General features: G+C 37.4%; 1 protein-coding gene across 4 annotated transcripts in view; it reads right to left on the minus strand.

Moving 5' to 3' along the window:
* Positions 1-24,124, minus strand: part of LOC5573543 (palmitoyltransferase ZDHHC15) — a 59,696-nt gene that overhangs the window by 12,859 nt on the left and 22,713 nt on the right. The window contains exons 2-6 of one of the 4 annotated variants that reach the window (XM_021841988.1): positions 20,352-20,473; positions 13,237-13,581; positions 13,043-13,166; positions 12,858-12,987; positions 955-2,198 (exon numbers count right to left, since the gene is read on the minus strand). In XM_021841988.1, coding sequence (XP_021697680.1) covers positions 1,916-2,198; positions 12,858-12,987; positions 13,043-13,166; positions 13,237-13,581; positions 20,352-20,473 — 1,004 coding nt within the window. In that variant the 3' untranslated portion in view covers positions 955-1,915. Of the gene's footprint in view, positions 1-954; positions 2,199-12,857; positions 12,988-13,042; positions 13,167-13,221; positions 13,582-20,351; positions 20,474-24,124 lie in introns of those variants that run through there. The other 3 variants (XM_001654628.2, XM_021841987.1, XM_021841986.1) reach the window with 3 other exon arrangements.

Below are 24,124 nucleotides of genomic sequence, written 5' to 3' on the forward strand. Positions count from 1 at the left end.
TCAAACAAATGATTTTTATCAAAAAAGATCAACCTCAAATTACGTAATTGCATAGAAGGGAGAAGAAAAGTGTAATTATTCTTTATTTTTAAATTTATTTTTTATTTTTGAAATACGACTTCAAAATTGGACAAACACACAGCTGAAATTTGAAATGCATCATGAGAACGATTACTTTTCTATTTTATTTGAACTTTATTTGTTATTTCTACCAAATTAAGTAGAGATGGAAAACAATTCCACCCCATAAGGTGGTTTTCTGCCATGCATATAAATAATAACAAAACATATTTATAATTTCGTCAATTATTGATTGTTTATGTTCTACATTTTAAATAACAACTTATAAATGATATATTTTGAACATGTTTAATACCTCTTTACGCTTTTATTGAGGAATTTTCAGTTAATATTAAATGTGAGGTGACATACTATTAAATAAAGGGTTTCTTCCTAAAACGTAACGTATTTTATGGTTGATCGCTTATGTACATCAAATATGTACATAAAATTAAAAATCTATGAATTATCAATCCTATTATTGTAATGGTTGACTTACTGATGTGGATTGACGCATGAAACTGGATGTGTCCCACTTGCCCCGCTTAGCGAGGCAAGTGGGACCATTGGCTCATTCTGAAACTTTCTTCCAAGGTTTTCACAATTTCGAAATTATTCGATTAGTTTCATGCACACACCAGCAAATATGTTGCCAAAACGTGATTGTGTTGTTGGATTTGAAAAATATTGACATTTGAAAATTTGATTGAACAATTTGTTTGAACTATCGTTTTTTTCGTTCCCACTCGCCCCGCGGTACCTTATCGAATATTTGTATGTTCAAGAAACTCTATCGTTATCAGCGCTGGGCTGTGTATTAGAACAAAAAATAGGGGCAATATAAGTGATAGAATCAACTTAACTGGTATTGTACAAAGAAAACCGTCAAAGAACTTCATATCATCTTAAATAGGTTTTATTACTTCAAATTTCTTAACTGCGATTAAGACAAACATTTTCACTTCATTTAAATTCCATTTTTGTTTAAAAAAAAATCACTCCACGCATAATTTAACAATTAATGTCACAAAAAATCAACATGCACTAACTACACATCTCTTCGGCTTTAACTGTACAACGACGATAGTAGGTAGTAAATAGTACGCGAGTGTACTCTGTGTATAGGCAACAGTTTTTGGAACTTGATCTGGTATCGCGGTTCTATATCGTCATTCAATTCGAATAGTCCCCGTATGTAACGCCGGAGTCCCCTTCCCCGCAGTAGTTATTAGGATTCCATGGACAAGACTAACCCTACGAAACCTCCTGTTTGTAAATCGAACAGATTGGATTACCTTACGTTACGATAAATACACTGAAAGCATTTATTTGGAAAATTAAGTCGCGATTGGTGATACATATTTCGAGCATTGTGTTCTAAATTTATTCGTCAAATTCGCCAAAACAGATAATTCGAAAGAACATAACTAACAATCTATGAATACTGAATTAGCAACATTCGATGGTGATAAGTTTTCTGATCAAAGCGAATCACCTTCAACATTAAGTAATTCCATTCTACACAGTTGTAAAGCTTTAAAGTAATTGTGCGCACTCAAAGTATCACGGAGCAGACACCGATTACCATATTCCCAACCAATGCTACTCGTTTATTTAAATGATTGATCTGGTAACAATTGTACGTTCGTTAAGAGTTGTTAAACTTTCTAAATAATAGAATAAACAGTTAGATTTAACAACTAGGTAGAATATTAGACGAAGAAATCATGATTGCATTTTACGTCGTTTTAAAGCATTTATCTAACATTTATAGAGCTCTCTGGCATAGCCACCGGTCGTCGTTCACAGCCTACTCATTCACTCGAACACTCAAACGCCTACTGCGGCCAATCGTTCACACAATGTCCTCGGGACGGGTTCTGTACGGTCCGTTAAGCTGCGGCTGCTGATACAGCAGATGGTTTCCGTTAGGTTTGTACTCATGTTGATCCTCTCTGCCCAGGCCGCCATTTTCTCCCATCAGGTTATCCTCGTCCTTGTTCGTCATCATCGTGATGCGCGTGGAGGCACTGAATTCCGACGACACGGCCGGAGTCAAGCCCCCCGGAGAAGCCGGAGCTATGACCGGGGCCGTTAGGTGGGACGCGTGCACCGGATACACCATGCCATCCCCGAGGCTACAAATAAAGTGGTAAAAAGGTAGAAAAACAGGATTTCAGGGTTTCGGTTTTGATCATTTTGGTGTTATTAGCTTTAGGCAGGGAATGGAATCAATGCAAGTTTTTGATAACAAATAATAAGTAGGACAGGGTTGGAATCTTGTCATTTACTATTGGGATGCAAACAAAGGAAGTCGTATAGGTTGCCCTTTTTTCGGGGAGTTTATGTGGTATCCTCGGGGAAAGCAACGATGCTGTGCACAACTGCGTCCCTAAATCCATCCATGCGTTAGATCATTTGCAGTATTATATTAGTGTTAGGAGTTAATGAAATCCATCACAAGATAGGCGTGTTAGTTGTGTGTATTGTGCAATCATGATTTCTTTCCAATTGTTGTGATCTAGAGAAAACATTTCTTCTGATTGTTTAAATATGATGACTTTATTGGCAGGCTGCTCAATTCGGACGTCCGAATATAAAATAGACTATGTAGTTCGTTAAAAAGTGCCAGAGAGCAGGGCTGTTAAATGTCATGAATATCACGTGACTTTGACAATTGAATATTACTAATATCGTCGTTCCCCGTGGAAAAAGTCTTCTGATTTTTTTTTTCCTGGTGACCTTTCCCGGATTACTATTACCAGAGGGTGACAGAGCGTACACGGAGAAAAAAGATAATAATTAAGTAAATCGTTATTATTCTTCTCGCATGTTATTATTCTTATAACCCAAAATATGTCGGTTTTCTCTCTCTTTCCCACGAATGTTGTCAAAAAATAGAGCAAGCTGCATCTATTCGATGGGGGTAGTTTGACCCAGAGTCTATAAATGGAGAGTTGCGCGAAGAGTGAAACCAAATCTACCTATCGAACTGTCAAACCGTCTACCTATCGAGCAGACCAGCAAAACAGATAGGGGCTATTTTCGAAGATGAAGAAGAATAACCATTCAAAGAAGTCTCTTCGCGCAACTCTTCATTCATACACTCAAAAAATCCAAACGTCATTGCTACGTAAAAATCACGTAGATCATTCCAAATTCATTTTACCTCCACTTCACCTGACTAAGATAAAGATCACTAAACCATTCATAACCACCAAATAGTGACTCGGTAATGTTTACTGAGGTTACCTATCGCGCTTACATGGAATTCACGTAGGTGCCTGAGTTCATTTTGACATTTGCATAGTGTACATACATTCGGTGACGAGCTCAAATCCTAAGATGGCGCCCGCTTGATTTTTGAAGAACTTCAGAAGCTGCTGCTGCTTTAAACACTGTGTAAGATTGATTTCAAGGTAAATATGCTTTGAATACCGAAGAATCCCTGCATTACTTCATTTTTTATGCGTGATTTATAACCTCTATAAATTATAGCACGCGAAGGCTACAACAAGACAGACCAAACTCACAAAATTGGGGAAACAGGATTCAAAATGCTCAGATTGACAATAAAAATATCACAATCTTTTAAGTTTGTTTACAATTCCCAATTGGGAATTAGTTTTCTTCCAAAGCCTATTAGAAATAAGATTGCTCTTTGTTACAGTTAAATTTAATGCAAAACCATCTAGGTCCTATTGAAACGCTTCGTAAAGGCTACCGGAAAATCCACGTAGCTCTTACGTTTAGCGACGGTAGAATGGACGAAGTTCAAAAGTTCATGCGTTCATTCTGGGCTACCTATGATTAACGTAAGAGCTACGTGGAAAATGCGATGGAAAAAAATCACGTATGTTTTCACGTAACAATGACGTTTGGATTATTTTGAGTGTAGACTCTGGTTTGACCCAAAAAGCCGAATTTTGGAAAATCCATTTTCTCTAGCTTGAGTTAAAACAACTCAATTTTGAGTTGAATTAGCTCAAATTTAATTTATTTTTTCATTGTTTCCATACTGATATTTCTATAAGCATGCTGATGAGATCAATTACATCTCATTACTTCCTCGCAAATGCCAGATTGGGTTCTCTTTATCATTATGATTACTTGGATTGGGGAAAAACCGTGATTTATTTAATTTTTGATCTCTTCAGGTGACTAATACCGTGATGAATCAAAATCCGGACGGGACCAATATCCGGACACTCTGGTGAAATTCAATTATTTCAATGTTAAATATCATTTAAACATGTAAGAATATTATATCTACGAATTATGTTGACCCTCCAATACCCAAATTTTTATTTTCGATCTAAATATCATTTTAAGTTATCTAAAATCGTTCTAAACACGTTTTGGGCAATGATTTATTTTTATTCGCAAATCTATGAATTTTGGTTTTTGATTTTTATAATTTTTATTTTTGAACATCCCTATCCTTTTTCATTTTTTCTTGTAGCCTCTTCTAGTTACTGATTTTTGGCAATAATAAAAATTCAAGTTTTTACGGTACTTTTGAAAATATTAATTTTTTAATATTTTTCTGGAAATATTTTTATTTTCCGTGTAAATAACGGAAAAACAGGTTTGAAATTATTTTAATACCCCCAAGCTGTTCTTCTGTGATAGGTTGATAGTAGAAAAATATAAAAGGTACGATTTTTTATATTACACATTAAATGAACCCCATGCATTTGTAGGTTATATAAGAATACAATTTTTCAAACAATTTTCAAAAATACAAAAAACTTTCAAAAGTCATAAAAAACTTTTCTTATATGCGTGTTATGAGTCAAGGTTTTAGCCAAAAATAATATTATTTTGATTTCCGAGCTACGAAAAAATACACAAAATTCCAAAGTGTACCCCGTCTAAAGGCGGGGTTGGGTATCAGAGGGTTAACTACTGATGACCATTGTAACGTGAATTAACATCAAGCCTTGTAAAACAACGGTAATGACTTAAACAAAAGTCAGTTTCACTCGGACGCGTTTATTTTCAAAATTAAAGAAAACCGAAGGAATTCTACTCAATGCGACATCGCAATTCGACAATTAATCACGCGTTTTTTATGTGCTAATCATTTGTGATACATGTTCTGCAGTGATTTGTTTGTGTCTTTTTCTTGATAAATTCAATAGTTTTGAATGTCCGGATACTTATACGTGTGGTTTTGAATCCGGACACTGAGCTTTAACATCAATTTTCCAAGGTTCAACAAGAAAATATTACATTATAATTGTTCGAAAACCTGGATAAAGTGGTAAAAGGTTATATCATTGTGATTTTAAACAATATAAACGGAAAATGAATGAAGAATAATGCACACATCATCATAGTATATTTTGAAGACTTCAAAAACAACGTTTTATGATGTTTCATGTTAATCCAACAGAGAAAAATATTATGTTTACAAATCTATCAATCTGTGTATCGTAATTTGAAGGTATGTTTAATATTTTTCAAGTTTTATGTGAAAAACAGCTGTGATTATTTGAACATTAGGATTTTGATTCATGTGTCCGGATTTGTGGACACGACATGATGTAGAATTAACTTAAATTTTACGGAATTTTCAATAAACTCATTGCAAATTACGTGAAAATTATCAAGTTCTTTCCTAATTCCTAAATTCCTAATTATCGTCTAAAAGCAATACATAATAAAATAACGATTACCCAAGCAAGCATTTGAATACGCGTATCACCTTACGCGTCCGGGTATTGATGCATCACGGTAGTCACTTTAAGACAATGAGCCATTTTACGAGACGTTTCGGAACAGCTGATCGCCACAACGGCGTCAATTGACAGGAGACCTGGGATAAAATCCAGCGTGATTTTCAATAACGCCTCATCTTACCTAACGAGGACATGGAGAAAATGACAAAAATGAGATCCAAAAATGTTCGTTACTGCAACATTACACCTAGACCTGGGATTTTTCAATCATCGGCGTCAGTTTTCGAGATGATGATGCACACTGATAAAAATCCACACGCTCGATCTGTGTGTTTAAAATTATGGATCGATTCATGAACGTCCATATCGATTTGCTATGATTTTCTTGCAAACTTCGTGTATGTTACACATTAAATTCCTTTGTTTTGCTTCATGGATTGATTCATCAACCGACAACAGGGATTCCATATTTTTTCCACATAAGTTCCCGAAGCTTTCTCTTCAGATTCGTATGTGTCAACCTATGGACGCATAGATCATCACTCCAACACGGATTCAGTGTGTTTTGCTTATGGTTATCTTGTGTCATAATCATCATGTTCAAGTTGGTCGATTCATTGATTTGCGCAATGAGATTGTTATGATGAAATCCATGAGCTATGCTATCGATTTCCATGTTCAAAGCTTCTAAATTGTTTGTGATCAACCCATGGGATGCATAGTGAACTGAATTGCGGTTGGACCTTGTGTCGAACGACAGTCATCATTATGCTTCCAAAGAGACGAAGCAAATTTTGAAGCTGAAAGTGTTAGATGAAAATTTGTGAATTCGATTTTTCTTTTATTAGTGAAGTTGACCGATGTACGAGAATTCTACCTTTCTATAAGAAAACATTGATTATAATGTATAGTTTAGTAGAAAAATCGGATTCCACTAACAGATTTTCCTGGCTTTCAGTTTCGAAAAAAATGGAATATGCTTATCCCTAGATTCCCAAGTTATGGATTTGCGGCGCCCCGCTTGTTGCTGGCTCACGGGTTTGAAAAAAAATCAAGAGAGCTTGCGACAAGCAGAGGAGCCTCGGATCCATATTTTGGGGAGCAAAAGTTTTTCTACCAAATTTCTTCTTTCAGCCCCATGACATTTATGTTCTATCACACATGACTATCTAAAGCTACTACATTTCGAATTCAATAAGCAAATCAGTTGGGTTTTCATGATTTAATATTTGGAAATTTATGTTTGTTTCACATGACAACCTAATGTTGATACACATGTTATTATACCGTGAAATCAATAATGAAATCCATATGGCTACCACACTCAAATCATGTGGTTTTCCTCATTGCGCAAATCTATAAGTAAAACACACGACTTTGACGTGTAGATTTTTCTCAGTGTGCACGAAACGTCAAATGCAGCCCACCGTTTTTATGGCTGAAAAAGTAAAAAGTATTGTATTCAAAGTAAACTGTTATTAAAAACCTCAGTCGGAGGAGCAGTTTTTTCCTAAGTTGCTGATAAATCTAAGCAGAAGATTAATTATTTCTAATGTCTGCTACGTTTGCTGGCATGAAATTTCACTCAAACGGTTATTTATGATTCGATGTGATGCAAACTCATTAATTTTGCTGAGAGGTTCATATGAGGATTTGAACAGCATGCGCATAATTGGTATAAACACAAAGTGGAATAAGAAAATAACTCAGCAATCACAGAAAAAGAAGATCGTCTTCGCGAGTCTCGTCTCAGCTGTTGACCTGAGAGAGACTCGCGAAGAGGAAAAATATCAACGTCATATGCAGCCCAGATTCCGCTGTCACGAAACGTCAAATGCAGCCCGTCGTTTTCATGGCTGAAAAAGTTGAAAGTATTGTATTCAAAATAAACTGTTATTAAAATCCTCAGTCATCGGAGCAGTTTTGTCCAAAGATGCAGATAAATCTATTCACAAGGCTTGTTATTTCTAATGTCTGCTACGTTTTCTGGCATGAAATTCCACTCAAAAGGCTATTTATGCTTCGGTGTGAAGCAAACGCAATAAGTTTTTGCTGAGCTGTTCATGTGAGAGTTTAAACGGCTTGCGCATGATTGATGAAAACACAGAGTGGAATAAGAAAAAACTCAACAATCACAAAAAAAGAAGACCGTCTTCGCGAGTCTCGTCTCAGCTGTTGACCATTGTAACGTGAATTAACATCAAGTTAGCCTTGTAAAACAACGGTAATAACTTAAGGCGAAGTAGGCCGTCATTGAAATTTGTACGCGTCGTTGATGATTGTTGCTAATTCATCTCACGATTTCGAATCGAAGAAAATCAGTTTGTTTTGCACTGACACAGCTGAAAAAGTATCAGCATACTTTATGCATGTTAGCGCGCACAGTGATACTTTTTCAAGTCAATATAAACTATAAAGACTGAGTTTTATCACTTTGAAATGAAAGCTGAAAAGTCATCATGATGCCAAAATGAATGATGGGTTACATAGCCTTAAACAAAAGTCAGTTTCACTCGGACGCGTTTATTTTCAAAATTAAAGAAAACCGAAGGAATTCTACTCAATGCGCCATCGCAATTCGACAATTAATCACGCGTTTTTTATGTGCTAATCATTTGTGATACATGTTCTGCAGTGATTTGTTTGTGTCTTTTTCTTGAAAAAATTCAATAGGGTAATTTGCCTATTATTGCGGTATTCCCTATTATTGCGGTATAAGAATTAAGCTCTCATTATTAAACGAAAAATCTATTTTCTATGGATATTATTAATGATGATGAAAACTTATAGTATTCCCAAAGCTGTACCAGATGAATGCTTTAAAAATTAAACGTTTTTGATCGTTGGAAGAACAGGTTTAAATGATGTATCAAGAAAAGCCTATATTTTTAACCAGTCTCTCTATCTACGGGCGGGTTTTCATAAGCTTAAATTTTTAAGTTTAGAACCAAAACAATTATATGTAGCGGGTATATCAGTTCAGTATGGATGTAGTTACATGATAGATATTGAATTTTGAATAAAAGTTCTATATTTTTGAGAAAAAGCATATACCGCAATAATAGGACAATGAAAATAGCTTTTTGCCTATTATTGCGGTATCTGTGAATCTCATTCAAAAATTCGTTAAATGTAAATGTAATTGCTGGAAACATTAATTATATTATTAGGATACTAATTAGGGACATAATTTCGAGTTAATCATACATCTATTTAGTCAAACAAAAGGTTTATGTTTATTTTACCCTGTAGTTCCTCTTATTTACAAATATTTTGCAAATAAACACAATGTTTTACCAAAAAATCACGTAAACTGACTGAAAATCGGAACACATGCCAAAAACACGTTGATAATCCTTTAAAATTGTGTTGCTAGTGGAAAATATCTTTAAAAGTCTCAAAATTGTAGGTTATACTTAAGTCAACAAATTCATTTCATATATAGCGACTAGTGGTCTCAGATGGAAGAACCTTGTCTATTGTTGAACCTTGTCACTTTAACATTGTTCACCTACAACGAAAGAGGAGACGGAACCGGCAGAAAATCATTCGATTCTGTGGATTTATTTTTGGATCGTGACATAAAGTAATGAATTAGTTTCCCTCATAGATATGTCCAAAGTCACACAAACTGACAGTACCGTGCAGTGTCATTAACATGGAGGGAGCATAATTTTAATGCTCGAACATTGTGTGGTATTGAATGTATATTGAATGTAATAAAATCTATGATTTTTGGTATACCGCAATAATAGGACGGCACTACCGCAATAATAGGACAAAATACCGCAATAATAGGACAGAGGAAGAGCTTCAGATTTATGTCAAAAAAATGTATGTATGATTCCATAAATTACTTTTTTACTTCACTATACTCCAGATAAAGGATAGTTTTAACACTTAACATTGCAAAATACTATAATATTTAGATTTTGGACACTGCAATACGATTTTAATTTCAACACCGTACTTAAGTCCTCCATAATAAGACGGATACCCTAGTTTTGAAGAGTTTACTGAAAATACACATTGTGTTAGAAAAAGACTGTCCGGATACTTACACTCAAAAAAATCCAAACGTCATTGCTACGTGAAAAATCACGTAGATCATTCCGAATTCATTTTACCTCCACTTCACCTGACTAAGATAAAGATCACTAAACCATTCATAACCACCAAATAGTGACTCGGTAATGTTTACTAAGGTTACCTATCGCACTTACGTGGAATTCACGTAGGTGCTTAAGTTCATTTTGACATCTGCATAGTGTACGTACATTCGGTGTTGAGCTCAAATCCTAAGATGGCGCTCGCTTGAATTTTGAAGACCTTTAGAAGCTGCTGCTGCTTTAAACACTGTGTAAGATAGATTTCAAGGTAAATATGCTTTGAATACCGAAGAATTCCTGCATTACTTGATATTTTATACCTGATTTATAACCTCTATCAATTATAGCACGCGAAGGCTACAACAAGACAGACCAAACTCACAAAATTGGGGAAACAGGATTCAAAATGCTCAGATTGACAATAAAAATATCACAATCTTTTAAGTGTGTTTACATTTTCCAATTGGGAATTAGTTTTCTTTCAAAGCCTATTAGAAATATTATTGATCCTTATTACAGTTCAATTTAATGCAAAACCATCTAGGTCCTATTGAAACGCTTCGTAAAGGCTACCGGAAGATCCACGTAGCTCTTACGTTCAGCGTCGGTGGAATGGACGAACTTCCAAAGTTCATGCGTTCATTCTGGGCTACCTATGATTTACGTAAGAGCTACGTGAAAAGTGCGATGGAAAAAAACATGTTTTCACGTAACAATGACGTTTGGATTATTTTGAGTGTAGAAACGGATAACAAGAAAATATTACATTATAATTGTTCGAAAACCTGGAAAAAGTGGTAAAAGGTTATATCACTGTGATTTTAAACAATATAAACGGAAAATGAATGTACATTAGGCAGCGTCCATTTATTACGTAACGCTAAAATTGAAAATTTTTGACCACCTCCCCCCCCTCCGTAACGCTTTTTGTATGAAAAATTTCAAATTTTTGTATGAGCCGTAACGCTTGAGCCTACTCCCCCTCCCCCTAGTGCGTTACGTAATTTGTGGATGCCGCCTTATGTGTAAATATTATTAGGAATAATGCACACATCACAGTATATTTTGAAGACTTCAAAAACAACGTTTTATGATGTTTTAATGTTTACAAATCTATCAATCTGTGTATCGTAATTTGAAGGTATGTTTAATATTTTTCAAGTTTTATGTGAAAAACAGCTGTGATTATTTGAATATTCGGATTATGATTCATGTGTCACGGATTTGTGGACACGACATGATGTAGAATTAACTTATTTTTTACGGAATTTTCAATAAACTCATTGCAAATTACGTGAAAATTATCAAGTTCTTTCCTAATTCCTAAATTCCTAATTATCGTCTAAAAGCAATACATAATAAAATAACGATTACCCAATTATATACAAGCATTTGAATACGCGTATCACCTTAGGCGTCCGGGTATTGATGCATCACGGTAGTCACTTGAGAGACCCTTTAAGACAATTTCGAACAAACGTTCAGTTTTGTCGTCATAAGTAAAAAAAATGTTTGGGAAGAAGTTCGCGGTCTTTAACCCGTATAGGCCTGAGTGAAAGCAAAAATACTAAAACCCTCACCGCTCAGCGAATTTTCAATGGATTCAAATGATTTTTTGTCAGTATACTGGCACGCATATCTAGTTTCTAGAAGTGGACAGAGGAACGCGAAAATATTCATGTGGCCGGAGTTATTCCGGTGGGTCACTGGGTCAGGTCGGGTGAGAAGGGTACTGTGCGTTTGTGCCCCTGAAGGTAGGCAAATTTCAAGTCTCAGATAATTTCCGGAATCGGCTATAATGTGGCCACTACATGACGAAATTTAAAGAAAGTTGCATCAGTGTACACCTTTTGAAAAACGATTGAATTAGATAACTATGAGTTTTGCATTTGATTAATCCTACAAATGATCATTTTCGGGTCCCGGGACGCCTTAAACTTATGATAAAGTGGCTAATTTGTATCTGAACATCTGTGCCAAGCTTATGGGAACGCATTTGAGCGCACAATCATGTTTGATTTATACTTTTCGAGAATTAAAACAGTTTAGTATCCAACAAATCTACCGCCGGTTCTTCCAGGCATTACGTCCGATTGGCCACATCCGGTATATTTTGAATGGTGCAAAACTCTTCATTTATAAAGTTGAATGTCAGATCTTAATGATTTATGCAAATTAAAATGATTGTCATTGCAAATAAACAAAGGTTACCTGGCATGTCCCAAAATATAGCCCTTTATTACCGACTTGACCCAGCGACCCACCGGAATAACTCTAGCCACAGCAATATTTCCGAGTTTCTCTGGCCACTTTTATAAACTAGATATGTGGGCCAGTGAACTGATAAAAAATCATTTGAATCCGTTAAGAATTCGCTGAGCGGTGAGGGTTTCAGTATTTTTGCTTTCACTCAGGCCTATACGGGTTAAGAGTTTCCGGCAATACGCGACAGTCTCCTTTCTTTGCGATTTAAAGGGGACCTTGATTCCTCTTAACTAGAAGCTGCTTCGATTTGGTGTTCTGAAAATTTGTCTAGAGCATCGAACTGATTGCTCATTTCGATGCAATTATCAACATTATTTATTTCACCCTTGGAAGAAAGCGCGCATTCCGGAGAAACGTCCTTTTACCATTCTTGCCACGTTTAGTGACGGTTTAAACCCACTTTTACGGAAGAAAATTGTGAATTCAGAGATTCATCCTTCCGTTTTGTTTGCAGTTGCAACCATGTTTAGTGAATAAACGAAAAAAAAAACCTTCTAAAAGTTTTTTTTCCTAAGACGGTGTCCAAGAAGGATTACCAACGCTAGCTTTCGCTAACGGGTCCAACAAAAAACCGTAGGCACGGATCCGAACAAGGATCGTAAAGGGATCAATAGTAGAACAAATAGTACTGAATTTTAATACTAGATTAGTAGTTACACTGGATCCAGAGCGTAAATTCCTTTTTGAATATTGCACACGCTAAGCACAAAGACACGAATTAATCCAATACTGTACTCACCTCGTATACACCGGCACGAACCAAAGCTTCCGATCGTCCCCGAACACCTCCTGGAAATTGTTAAGCTTCCCCAGGCTGAAACCGTTCTTGTCCGGCCCACCGTACCGGAATATCGGCGTTCGGAATGATTCTACGAAGGATAGAAATCAATGATCAAGGGATCACAACGCTAGTCCAAAACTCACCTAGGGTGGTCCTATTGAGCAACACCAGATAACAGTGATACCCGAACAGGCTTACTAAGCTGATGGCAAACATCAGCGAAACGAAGAACAAGAACAAAATATGGAAGCGGCCGTCCACCTTGCCCTGGAAAGAAAAGTTTAATGCTGGTAAAAGTGCCAAAGCTGCGTCCAAACCTCACTTCTCTTCCACTCACACTCCAGATCATCTCCATGTACATGACCGTCGTGAAGGCAATGTACAGACAGTAGAGCAGGGCGTACCCGAGGAACAGGATGAAGTACTTGTAGTTGGTGAAGTTGATGCAGTTGTTCACCCACGGGCAGTGATGGTCCAGCTTGAGTACGCACACGCCGCAAACGCTACAGTGGTGCGCCCGGTCCGGTTTGATCAGGCGACACTTTTCACAGAAACGAACCGATGCGTTGAGGGTGCGGGTCACGATCGGTAGCTCCTTGGCGAACGCTTCGAGGATTTGCTTCTGTTCTTCCTCGCTGGTGGCTCGCAACAATCGGTCCAGTTCGGACCGCGGCACGCGAAACTATGGAAGAAAGGAGAATATCCAGATTGTAGGTTTTTGTATTCTTATTTTTCAATGCACATTATTCTGTGCAATCTCTAGTTTGAACTTATTGCCGACTTAAATTCGGCCGACAATGTCCGTATCATCCGTGAAGCAAACAAATAGACTGGATCTGCTAAAAATCGACTGTTAAACGCGACACCTTTTAGCGCAATTTTAAGGTGATTATAGAATGAAGCCACACCTCAAATTTTCAAGAGCACATGACTTGAGAACCAAATAGCGCGTTGAAAATGTATCCCATTGGTCACCACCAGCAAGCAAGCAGCTTTATTTGTTTTCAGCGCGAGCTGTTTTCAGATTATCCAGTCTTGTGCACTTGAAAATTCAAAGTCCTCTCGTAGTCCCCATGTTATGCTAAGCTCTTACTCAAAAATGCTTTCACGAAATGGCTTCATTTCTCAACAACAGGTGTTCATAATGGTTTAAAAAGCAAGTCATTAAGAAACATGCTGTAGCCTGAGATATTTACGTTGGTAATGATTAGATGGTGGTCTCGAAGGAAAATCTAAGTATCCCCGAAACCAAACGACCTAAAATTACAAATACAGGGCTGATAGCGACTAAGCGTTTTGGAAAAAGGAACTTTAGATACCCCTTGCCTGAAAAAATCAAAAAGGAACTTTAATAGGTACCAAGAAAAAAACAAAAGAAAACTTTACGAAAACTTGGAGATAAGATGTTTATTTCTCAGAGAATTCATACATATAGGTATTTGAGAAAATTTTAAATATATTTTTAGGAATGCCCCCGACATTACGGCAAGTTTCATTGCTCGTATTCTTGTATGTATTTTCTTCATTATTTTCTCCTAGAATGGATTTGGTGTTTGCTCAAAGTTTTCTTCAGACACCACTTCAAATATTTCATCAGGGGTTCATTTAGTGTTTAACGAACTTCCTAACGAATCCCTCCAAGAGTTTCGTTTAAGATACTTTCAGGATTTTTCCAAGGATAACCACAGAAGCTACCTCAGAGATTCCATCAGGAATTCATCCAAAGATTCTTTCAGAAATATTTCTAGGAAGTCCTTCTGGAATTTATCCAGTAATTCTTCTATCGTTTTCTCGAAGATTTTATCCAAGATTCAAGTTTGAAATATCATCTTGAATTCAACTCCAGAATTACTCCAGAGATTCTCTCTCAGATTTCATCAGAATTTTTCCGATAAAAACTTTGAGACTTTTCCCAAGGAAATATTCAAATTCTTTTTCAAAAAAGTTGTAACGGGTTTTTTTTTCAATCCGGGAGGTATGAAAACGTTAAAAAAAATACGTCATTTAGGGAAGTGGGGGGTCTACGAAAGTGTAACGGTCTCTCTGATATTAGTTAATCAAAATAGCAGAGGGAGGAGAGAGATTCTGAAAATTCCGAAGAACCATAGACGAATTTTATGAATCTTCCCTATCTCAGAAGGCAATTCTAAAGATACATCTGACAAAACTTGGTTGGGTTCTAAGGTAACCCTTGATTGAGGGCCGATTTCTTCACCTTCACTTAAGCCGTTAACCACGTTTACCCATATAGTTGAACTAGGTTGGGGACGCACTTGGTGTAGTGGTTAAAACACACGCCTCTCACGTCGAGGAACTGGGATCGAATACCATCCCCGAGATAATCACTAAAAAATCAGTGACGGCTTCCTTCAGGAGGGGAGTAAAGCCGTTGGCCCCATGATGAATTAGCCCAGAGCTAAAAACCTCGTTAATAAAGAAAGAAAAAAAAACTAAGTTTAAGGCCTAAGCGGTGGTGAAGAAACACCACTGGAAAATTTGTGGGAAAACTAGTGGAGGAATCACTAGAGGAATTTTTGGAGATGTCCGAGGAAGTTTCTGAGAGAATGCCAGAAGCTAATAAAGTCACTAGCAGCATTCGACACCGTTTCTTCATTAGGGCTTATCTGACTGCGTCGATTTCCCTTCATCGACCTTTATCGTACAACCCCAAAAAGTGTAACACATGAAGTGTTTCGAAAGGTGAATCTGTTTTCTGTAATAGTGTGAACCTGATGCTTTTCTTTGAGGAAGAAAATCCTGAAATTCCTAAAGAATCTGAGACTGAAACAGAGACTTTTTAGAAACTTGCATTAAAATACAGACCAAGTACCTCAAAAAAGAGCTGCTAGCAGCCCTGAAATTAGGACAGATTCTGCAATTAGCAGGGTTTTCAGCAATTTGTCAAAGAATTGTGCAAGATACACTAAAACAAAAAAGTTATCGCGATCTTTCTTTGGGAATTTATCTAAAGATTCCACAAACATTTACGCAGCTAGAAGTGTTTGCTAGAAATTAATCCAAGAGTATTCATTCTTGAGATGTTGTAGGAATCGTACATTCATTCCTTTTGGAAAATCTCTCCAGAAACTTCCCCTGGGATGTCTACAAAAAAAATCTCCACGGATTTCTCCAAGGATAATTCCAGGGATTAGGGGGGCAACGTGGCGTAGTTGGCTACACGTTCGCTTCATAAGCGGATCGTCATGGATTTGATTCCCAGCCCCCCCAACAAAAAACTCTTCGTCAGTCCGCTTGTAAACTACACGAGCTCCACCCGTCCAACATCATGGCCGTCTGAAAGCGGACTGACAACTGACCCTCTTCTGAGCGAACATGCTCTAATGTACCTGGATAACATGACGATTGACCAATGCGGCAAGGAATAATGGACTTACTTCTCTCTGGACTCTCTCTGGAAAAGCAACATCACATGTAATCCAGGGCAGATCCACAAATAGATTTAATCGATAAAGCAGAACTACTGTCAAAAATTTGAATTCGCTCTGGTGATGCCCAAGCTGACGAATAAAAGCTCAATAGGTTAATTAAAATGGCAGAGACTCCTCTAGGCATTACTCTAGGAAAATCTCTACAGGGATTCGAACGGAGATTTTACCAGCTTTTTCTTTAGAAATTTCTCCAAGGATTGCTCCAGAAAATTTCTAATAGTTTCCTCTAGAAATTGTATCAGGCATGAGCTGATAGAGAATCGACTGTGATGAAAAATGTTGTTCGTCTACTCAGTCTTTATTATGAAAGGGCCGTTCAAAAGACAAAGACTGCGTAACCGAAAAGCATATAAGATATTTCAAGGATTTCATTAGGAATTCCTCCAAAAAATTCCTCGGGAATCCCTTCATAGGCTCCTGCAAAAATTTCACCAGGAATTTCACCCTGGATACCTCTAGAGATTACTCTAGATTTTTTTTTCAAGTGGTTTCTCCAGGGATTGCTTGCGGTAGAAACCCTGGAGGATGTCTTATCTCTGGAATTCTTGGATCAACCCCCAGAAGATTTTTTTGAGGCCCAATACGAACCTCTGGAGAAATTTCGAAGAGAATCAATCCTGAAAAAAGCATTAGAATAATTCATGTAGTGATTTTCCTGGATTTTCTGGACAAAATCTCAGGAATAATTCCTAGAGGAATCTCGAGAGGACTTCCTGGAGAAATTCTGGAGAAATATTTGAAGTAACCTTTGAAGAAATTGTCGTAGTGTCACCTAGAGCTGAAAGAAATGAAAGCTTGAAGAAATCTCTGCCAAAATCCCTATAGAGATTATTCTAGAGAAATCCTTAGAGGTGTTTCTGGAAGGTTTTTTTGCAGGAATATCAGGAGAAATAGCTTGAAGAATACTTGGAAGAATCTTTGAAGATGTCCTTGAAGTAATCTCTGCAATAATTGCTGGAAAAGTTTCCTGAGCAATCCTGGAGAAATCTTAGTTAATATTTCACTGGAGGAATCTATGATGGAATTACTAGAAGCATTTCAACCAGTGTTGTAAACATTCGACACTTTGAGCGACGTTCGTTTCGTTGCCATGGTCAGCAGTCACAGCAAGAGCGGTAGAATGAACGTCGACAAACACAAAAAAGTGTCAATTGAATGTCGTCTGATACGAGAAAATTTGCATAAATCATAAGTTTTGCATAGAATTCAGACATCGGAACATAAAAAACAGGGATAATTTGATCTTGTCTGTTGTGTCGAATGTGACACACATACAGTGAAAGCAGAACAGAAACAAACAACACCATAACGCTTCCTAACATAGCTATCGTGGTCAGTGGCATTCAATTGACATTTTTCTTTTCGACATTCGTTTGATCGCTCGTGTTGTGAATGTTTAAGCGAAGCGCTGCCGAATATAAGCGAAAACGTGTCGACTACCGTGATTGCTTACAACACTGATTTCAACAGAAACTCCTGTCGAAATCGCTTTAGGAATCCCTCTAGAGATATTCCTGCAAAAATTCCTGGAATAATCCTTGGAGGCATTCTAGGAGGAATTCCTGGCGAATTTCCTGAATGAATTCCTGGAGGAATTTTTGGAGCCCTATTGGAACCAGTCTAGAAAATCTGATAGCAAACAAAAGCTTGTTTTCTGCCGGATTATCTGACAAAACCACCAGGAGAAGCTCTTCATTGTTTTTTTTTTGTAAGGATTACGATAGAGATTTTTTGGAGGAATTTCCGGTAACATCCCTGGAGGAATCTTCGAAAAAATTCCTGGAGAAATCTCAGGAATAATCTCTGGAGATACTTCGAGAGGCTTTTTGAGCAAGACCAAGCTGAGGGGCATGGGTTCGAATCGCACGGATCGAGGATCTTTTTGGATTGGAAATGTTATCGCCTTACCATAGCATAGAGTATCTTCTTACCTGTACAATGGTCAGCCAGCATAGGAAGCTTCCAGTAAATAATTGTAAAAGTTATCATAAGAACACTAAGCTGAGAAGTTTTCAACTCAAACCGCTGTCTGATTCTCTAGATTTGTGCTCTTGAAAATTTCAGGTTTGGCTTCGATGCATCTTCACCTTAACTATTAAAAGGGCGTTTCTAAAATAAGTGCTTGAACAAAAGTTCATAATACAATTTTTTGATTATTTTTTTTTCAATTGTTAGTTGATTTTTATTGTTGAGACGAATGAGCGTATACATTTATTCCAATCCTTATTGAAAAATCGTACCAATTCGGTTTGATTAGCGTTCATTGCAAATCGGTAGACCCACCTGTGCTACCATGGGAAAAAGAGGGTCAAATTAAAGACCTGCTACCAGCCCTGAGAAGTAGAATATCGTTATATACCTAGTCTAACAATACAAAAACTATAAGGAACTCGACACTTCAAACTGCTCAAAGCAGTGACACAGGTCAATAAGACCGCAGTCTGCGCTTCAACTATACTGCGTTGAATATATCGCTTTAAGGCCCAAGTAACAATCGAGCAATTGTCAAATCTGAGAAGGCAGTTTCCTCCTTTCAAATCGACAAATCTCAGAAAATAAAAACACTCAACTATTTTAGTTGGGAAATAGAAGAGCGTGTGTTTTTATTTTCTTGGATTTGACGATTTGAAAGGAGGAAACTGCCTTCTCAGATTTGACAATTGCTCGATTTTTACGAGGGCATTAATGCTGTTATAGAGTTTTTTAAGCCTTTGTATAACACCGCGTTGGTAACACAGCGTAACAATAATTACATTTTTGCGTGTTTAAAGAATCAAATTATGTGTCTATAGTAGATTTGGGGTTGCTGAATTTGATGTCATCCTCAGAAATTTTCCAGCACGTCACAATTTTTTGCTACAGGTCGCCAAAGTTGTATAAAACATCGGTTTTATTGATGTTTACATGAAATTTTAAGTATAATTTATCGAACTTTTTGTGATTTTATACACCAAACATGCAAATTAGGACTTAACCTTTCATTTGAGATATAATTTGGTAGGAATTGCACGATCAAATTTTGATTAAATCGATTTATCCAACATGCTTGCTGTCTCCATACAAAATTGTCCGTTTCTCTCATATGGGAAAATACAAAACTTTTTTAAACCATTGGAAAATAACTTTTCCGCATCGAAAGTATTATAAGCCTTGTTGATAAGTATTCTTATACACATAAAGTTTGAATTCTGTGGCAAATTGAGCACATAAATTGCCTTACAAGCTGGCAAACTTGCATGCAAGTTGGCTATAACAGTCAATTTTTGTATTTTCAACAGCCAATATCTCATAAACTAGACGTGTTATGATATTTCTGAAAACGGCAATAGATTCAGCAACCCTTATATGAGTGAATGGTGGTATTTTGATGCTTGAGACAAAGTGTTCCGCAGTGTAATCAAGTGAGTAACTCGTTGTTTCTGAGCATATGAATGTTCAACAACGCTGTGGTAAAAATAAGCATCATATTATTTCTCCCAGTGCTGATGGTTCAGATGATTATTCATTCGTTTACTCAGAAACAATGAGCTACACATTTGGTTACTGATAACAATATATATTATGACTTATTTCTAAATAAATGTGACAATTTTTTTATCATGAAATAACATGCGCAGTGAATGAGTGTTTGTTGAATTGTAACTTACATCTTCCTTTCCAAAAAATATTGACAATCTCATACATTAAAACCCAACAAAAACACCCAAGTTCTTAGCAGGTGAGGTTGGTCACCGATCGAAACGCTTTATCTTATCAAACATTAATGTTGACATAAACCTTTCCTGGCCGAGTAAGCTTCATCGTGTACTACATTCAACCAACCAACATCGCACATCTATCGGTTATTTGCAATCTACCTTCTTCCCGGGTCGTTTCCTTGTTTCATTTCTGTAAATCCCGTTTGTGTAGATAGAGAACGTGGCGGCGCAAAGCTCATGAATCATGCAGTTGACTTTCGCAAGTTTTTTCGGAAACTACCTCTTACAATATCGAGATCGCTTACCCGGGACGGCACTCGGCCAATGTCGGTGAACACGGTCTGGTAGTAGGACCACAGGAACATCACCAATATCAGATGATAGAACAGCAGAAACAGTATCCTCTGCACGACGCTGGTCACGGTGACTGTGGGGAAAGCGGAAAAGAGAAGAGAAAAAAAAGCATAAGTATAGCATATGTGGAAGCAATAAGCACGTTTATGAGCGCTGGTGCATGTATGAATGAACATGTTTTTATAATTAGCCTAAAAGGCGGAGAAATGGCACCCCCATGTGGAGCACGTGAAACGCTCCTCTGAGGTGAAGAACCGCGCGCGAATGTATAGCTAGCTATCTATCGGTCGGAACCATGAATGATATGCAAAATGGATTTTTACACCGGCTGTTCGGTCGGGTGTCACGTGTTTGTCTTTTGATTTCATAAAGCTCTTATAGCAGAAAAAAATACTGAAATTAATTGATTTAGTAACATGTTCGGTGTTTAATTAATGTTATTATTCAATAGGATCTCTGTAGAGATTCTCCAGGAATACTATTTGGGATTCCTCTAGGAAGTTGTCTATTACCACTCCAATAATGAATAATTGTTTTAAATTTCCTCATCTAAGACTTATTCTAGGGATTACTTCACAGCTGTTCTTGGAGGTATTCTTTGGTAAATCGTTTCGGTAAACCTTGAAAGAATCCAGGGCAAATTCTTAGATGTGTCTTTCGAGTAATTCGTAGTAAACCTCATTGCAATAGTTTCTACAATTATTTCTAGGCAAACCCGACCAGTGGATTACAACAAAATTGCATCACAATTATTTCAAGATCTGTTACAAATGACTTTTTTTTTCATTTTTGTTTGAAGCACTCTGAGTTTATGGAGGAAATTGTAACACAATTGAAACAAAATCAGTTATAATAACAAAGACTGTTCAATTTGAAACATAATTATAACACTATTCATTATAAAAAATTTAAGAGAAATTGCTTACACATGTGTGCTTTTAATCATGTAAGGAAAATAACAAATTTGGTTTTAATTCAGTTATGGAAAACAACAAAATGTGTTATATTTTTGTTTTATTTGAAATATAATGAGTTATCTTTTTGATTAAATTATATTAAAGTTTGTTTCAATTTTTGTTTAGTGTAAAGGAAATTGTGTTATAATTTTTGTTATTTTAACTACTATTCTGCCAAAATTATAACATATTATGTTAGAAAAAAATGAGCTAACTGAGTAACAAAATCTGTTCCATCTCTGTTGTAAACCTTTGATCGGGAATCCCTTATATAATATAGATAAATACCCGAAGTAATCTCTAGAGATGTTCCTTATGGTATTCCTGTGAGGGATAATAGGAAAAAAAATGCTGCACGAATTCTTCGAAATATTCCTGGATAGATTCATTGAAATAATGAGTAGTTTTGATAGCAACATTCTAAACCTTAGTCAAACCCTACAACAATTGACATGTTATTGAGAAACAGTATCCGAAAGGAATTTACCTCACAGTGCAAGAGTTGAGCCAGACCATCCCCACGAAGAATCATTAAATCATAAAAGTCTAGTCGCTTAAACAAGACCTGGATAGAGAAGAAACGATAACAACGCGGGACAAACTTCGAAGCTACCGATGTATAACAATGAAAGCTGCACCAGTTGTTGTGTTAGATAGACCTGGTAGCGAAATAGCACATCATAAACGATGCGATACTTACATTAGAACGAAGCTAATTAGCTAGTTTGAGGGCTTGGACAGAACTTTAGGATTGGCCATCTGGTTCCGAAGTTATTCCGGAATCAACATGGGTGTTTCGAAATGGACACTTCCAAAAAAATGAATTGGGAATGTGAAATCAGCTGATTATGTACAGTTATTAGCTCAGTAACGATCGGGACGGATGTCTTGAAGGCCATCATGGTCACTGCATGTCGCGGATCACAATTTCCGGATGTTCCGGGGAACCGGTTCGGGGACGATTTTTGGAAGCGAATAGTATTCATGCGACACATCATACTTCATGATTTTTCAAACGATTGCATGCTATGACTGAGCTTCACAGTTCAGAACCCATTTGGAAACTTTGGAACTGGTATACGGGTTTCCGAGGAACTAGTTCCGGGGTCTATTATCGAAAATCAGTACATTATCATGCGACATATTGTTATTATTATTATATTGGGGTTCTGTGGAACCCAACCCGGTGCAAGGCAGCCATGTTTTCGTGGTCATCAACATCAAACTCAAGAGCAACAACGTACATTGGCCTAATCATATTAGGGAATATTTCTTCAAATACTAAAATGTGTTTCTAACTAATCACATCAACCCAAATTGCTGATTGACTTGCTGTACTGCAATCCAACAGCTTGCAACCGTTTGTTTGTTCGAATAACTGTTGTTATGCGGGAAAATAAATTTTCGCCATCATCGATTGTTATTCCTCAAGCGGTTATTATTGGCAGTCAGGGATCGATCGGGACAGGAACAGTAATGAAACACATCTATCTTATGGAACAGTTGGAATGAGAATGAGTTTATTGTAACATAATTGAACATTAATTCATGTCTAACATCAATGACTGCTTAGATTCTCCAGGGAGCTGCGTTGCAACTCCAATACTCCTCCTCAACGCTGCTTCTCGAGTCCGCATTGCTGTCGTAGTTTTTCAACTCGAATTCTTGAGAGGGGTTTTGTCAAAAGATCGGCTAGCATCAGTTCGGTCGGCCAATAATTGTACTTGATCACTCCAGTCTGCTTCAAATCTTTGGCAAAATGGAGCCGGGTTGCGATATGCTTCGTTCTGTTACTGAATTTCTCCGAATCCAGCGTCTTGAGACAACTTTGATTATCTTCGTTCACCGTAACGTTGGGCAAATTTACTCCTAAATCCGTAAGCAACCGTTTTAGCCACAGGGCTTCTTGCGAGGCCTCCGAGAGCGCGACGAATTCTGCTTCAGCTGTCGATAGGGAAACACATGTCTGCTTGCGACAGGTCCAAGAGATTGTTCCTCCGTTGAATTTGAAGATGAATCCACTATTTGATTTTCGATCTTCACGGTTTCCTGCCCAGCCCGCATCCGCAAATCCAACTAGCCCTGAGTGGTCATTATGTTTGCTCAGCCTTAACTTCAATTCGACGGTTCCCTTCAGGTACCGAACGATTCGCTTTAACTCCGTCCAATCTTGCTGGGTGAGACAGGATACTTTCCGGCTCATGATGGAGATCGCTGCAGCTATATCAGGCCGGGTGTAGACTGCAATGTACAGTAGTTGGCCTACTAGCTTTTGATACTGCTTGTTGTCCGGGAGAATGTTGTCGTTATAAGTTTGTTTACCATATCCAGTGTCCAACGGAATGTTAGACGGTTTCGCATCTTCCAGTCCGGCTGATGCAACCACATCTCTGATGTATCTCCGTTGACTGAGGTAGAAATCTCCTGCTTCATCACGTGCTACTTCAATGCCCAGATACCACTGAACATCACCGAGGCTACTGATTTCGAAGTTCTGTCGCAGGACTGCTTCCAGTGGTTTGATAATCCGCTCTTCCTCGGCAAACCTTGTTCTCCATATCAGGCTGCCGCATAAAAATCTCCTCCTCAAGGTTTCCATTTAGAAAAGCCGTCTTCACATCGTACTGTTTGACAACCATTCGTCGCTTCGCCACTACTGACATCAGTGTCCGGAATATTGCTTGACGGACCACCGGCGCGAATACTTCGTCGTAGTCGGTTCCATATCGTTGGCTAGAACCTTGAGCTACCAATCTTGCCTTGAAACG

Source organism: Aedes aegypti, chromosome 2, assembly GCF_002204515.2.
Source record: "Aedes aegypti strain LVP_AGWG chromosome 2, AaegL5.0 Primary Assembly, whole genome shotgun sequence".
NCBI classification, from domain to species: domain Eukaryota; kingdom Metazoa; phylum Arthropoda; class Insecta; order Diptera; family Culicidae; genus Aedes; species Aedes aegypti.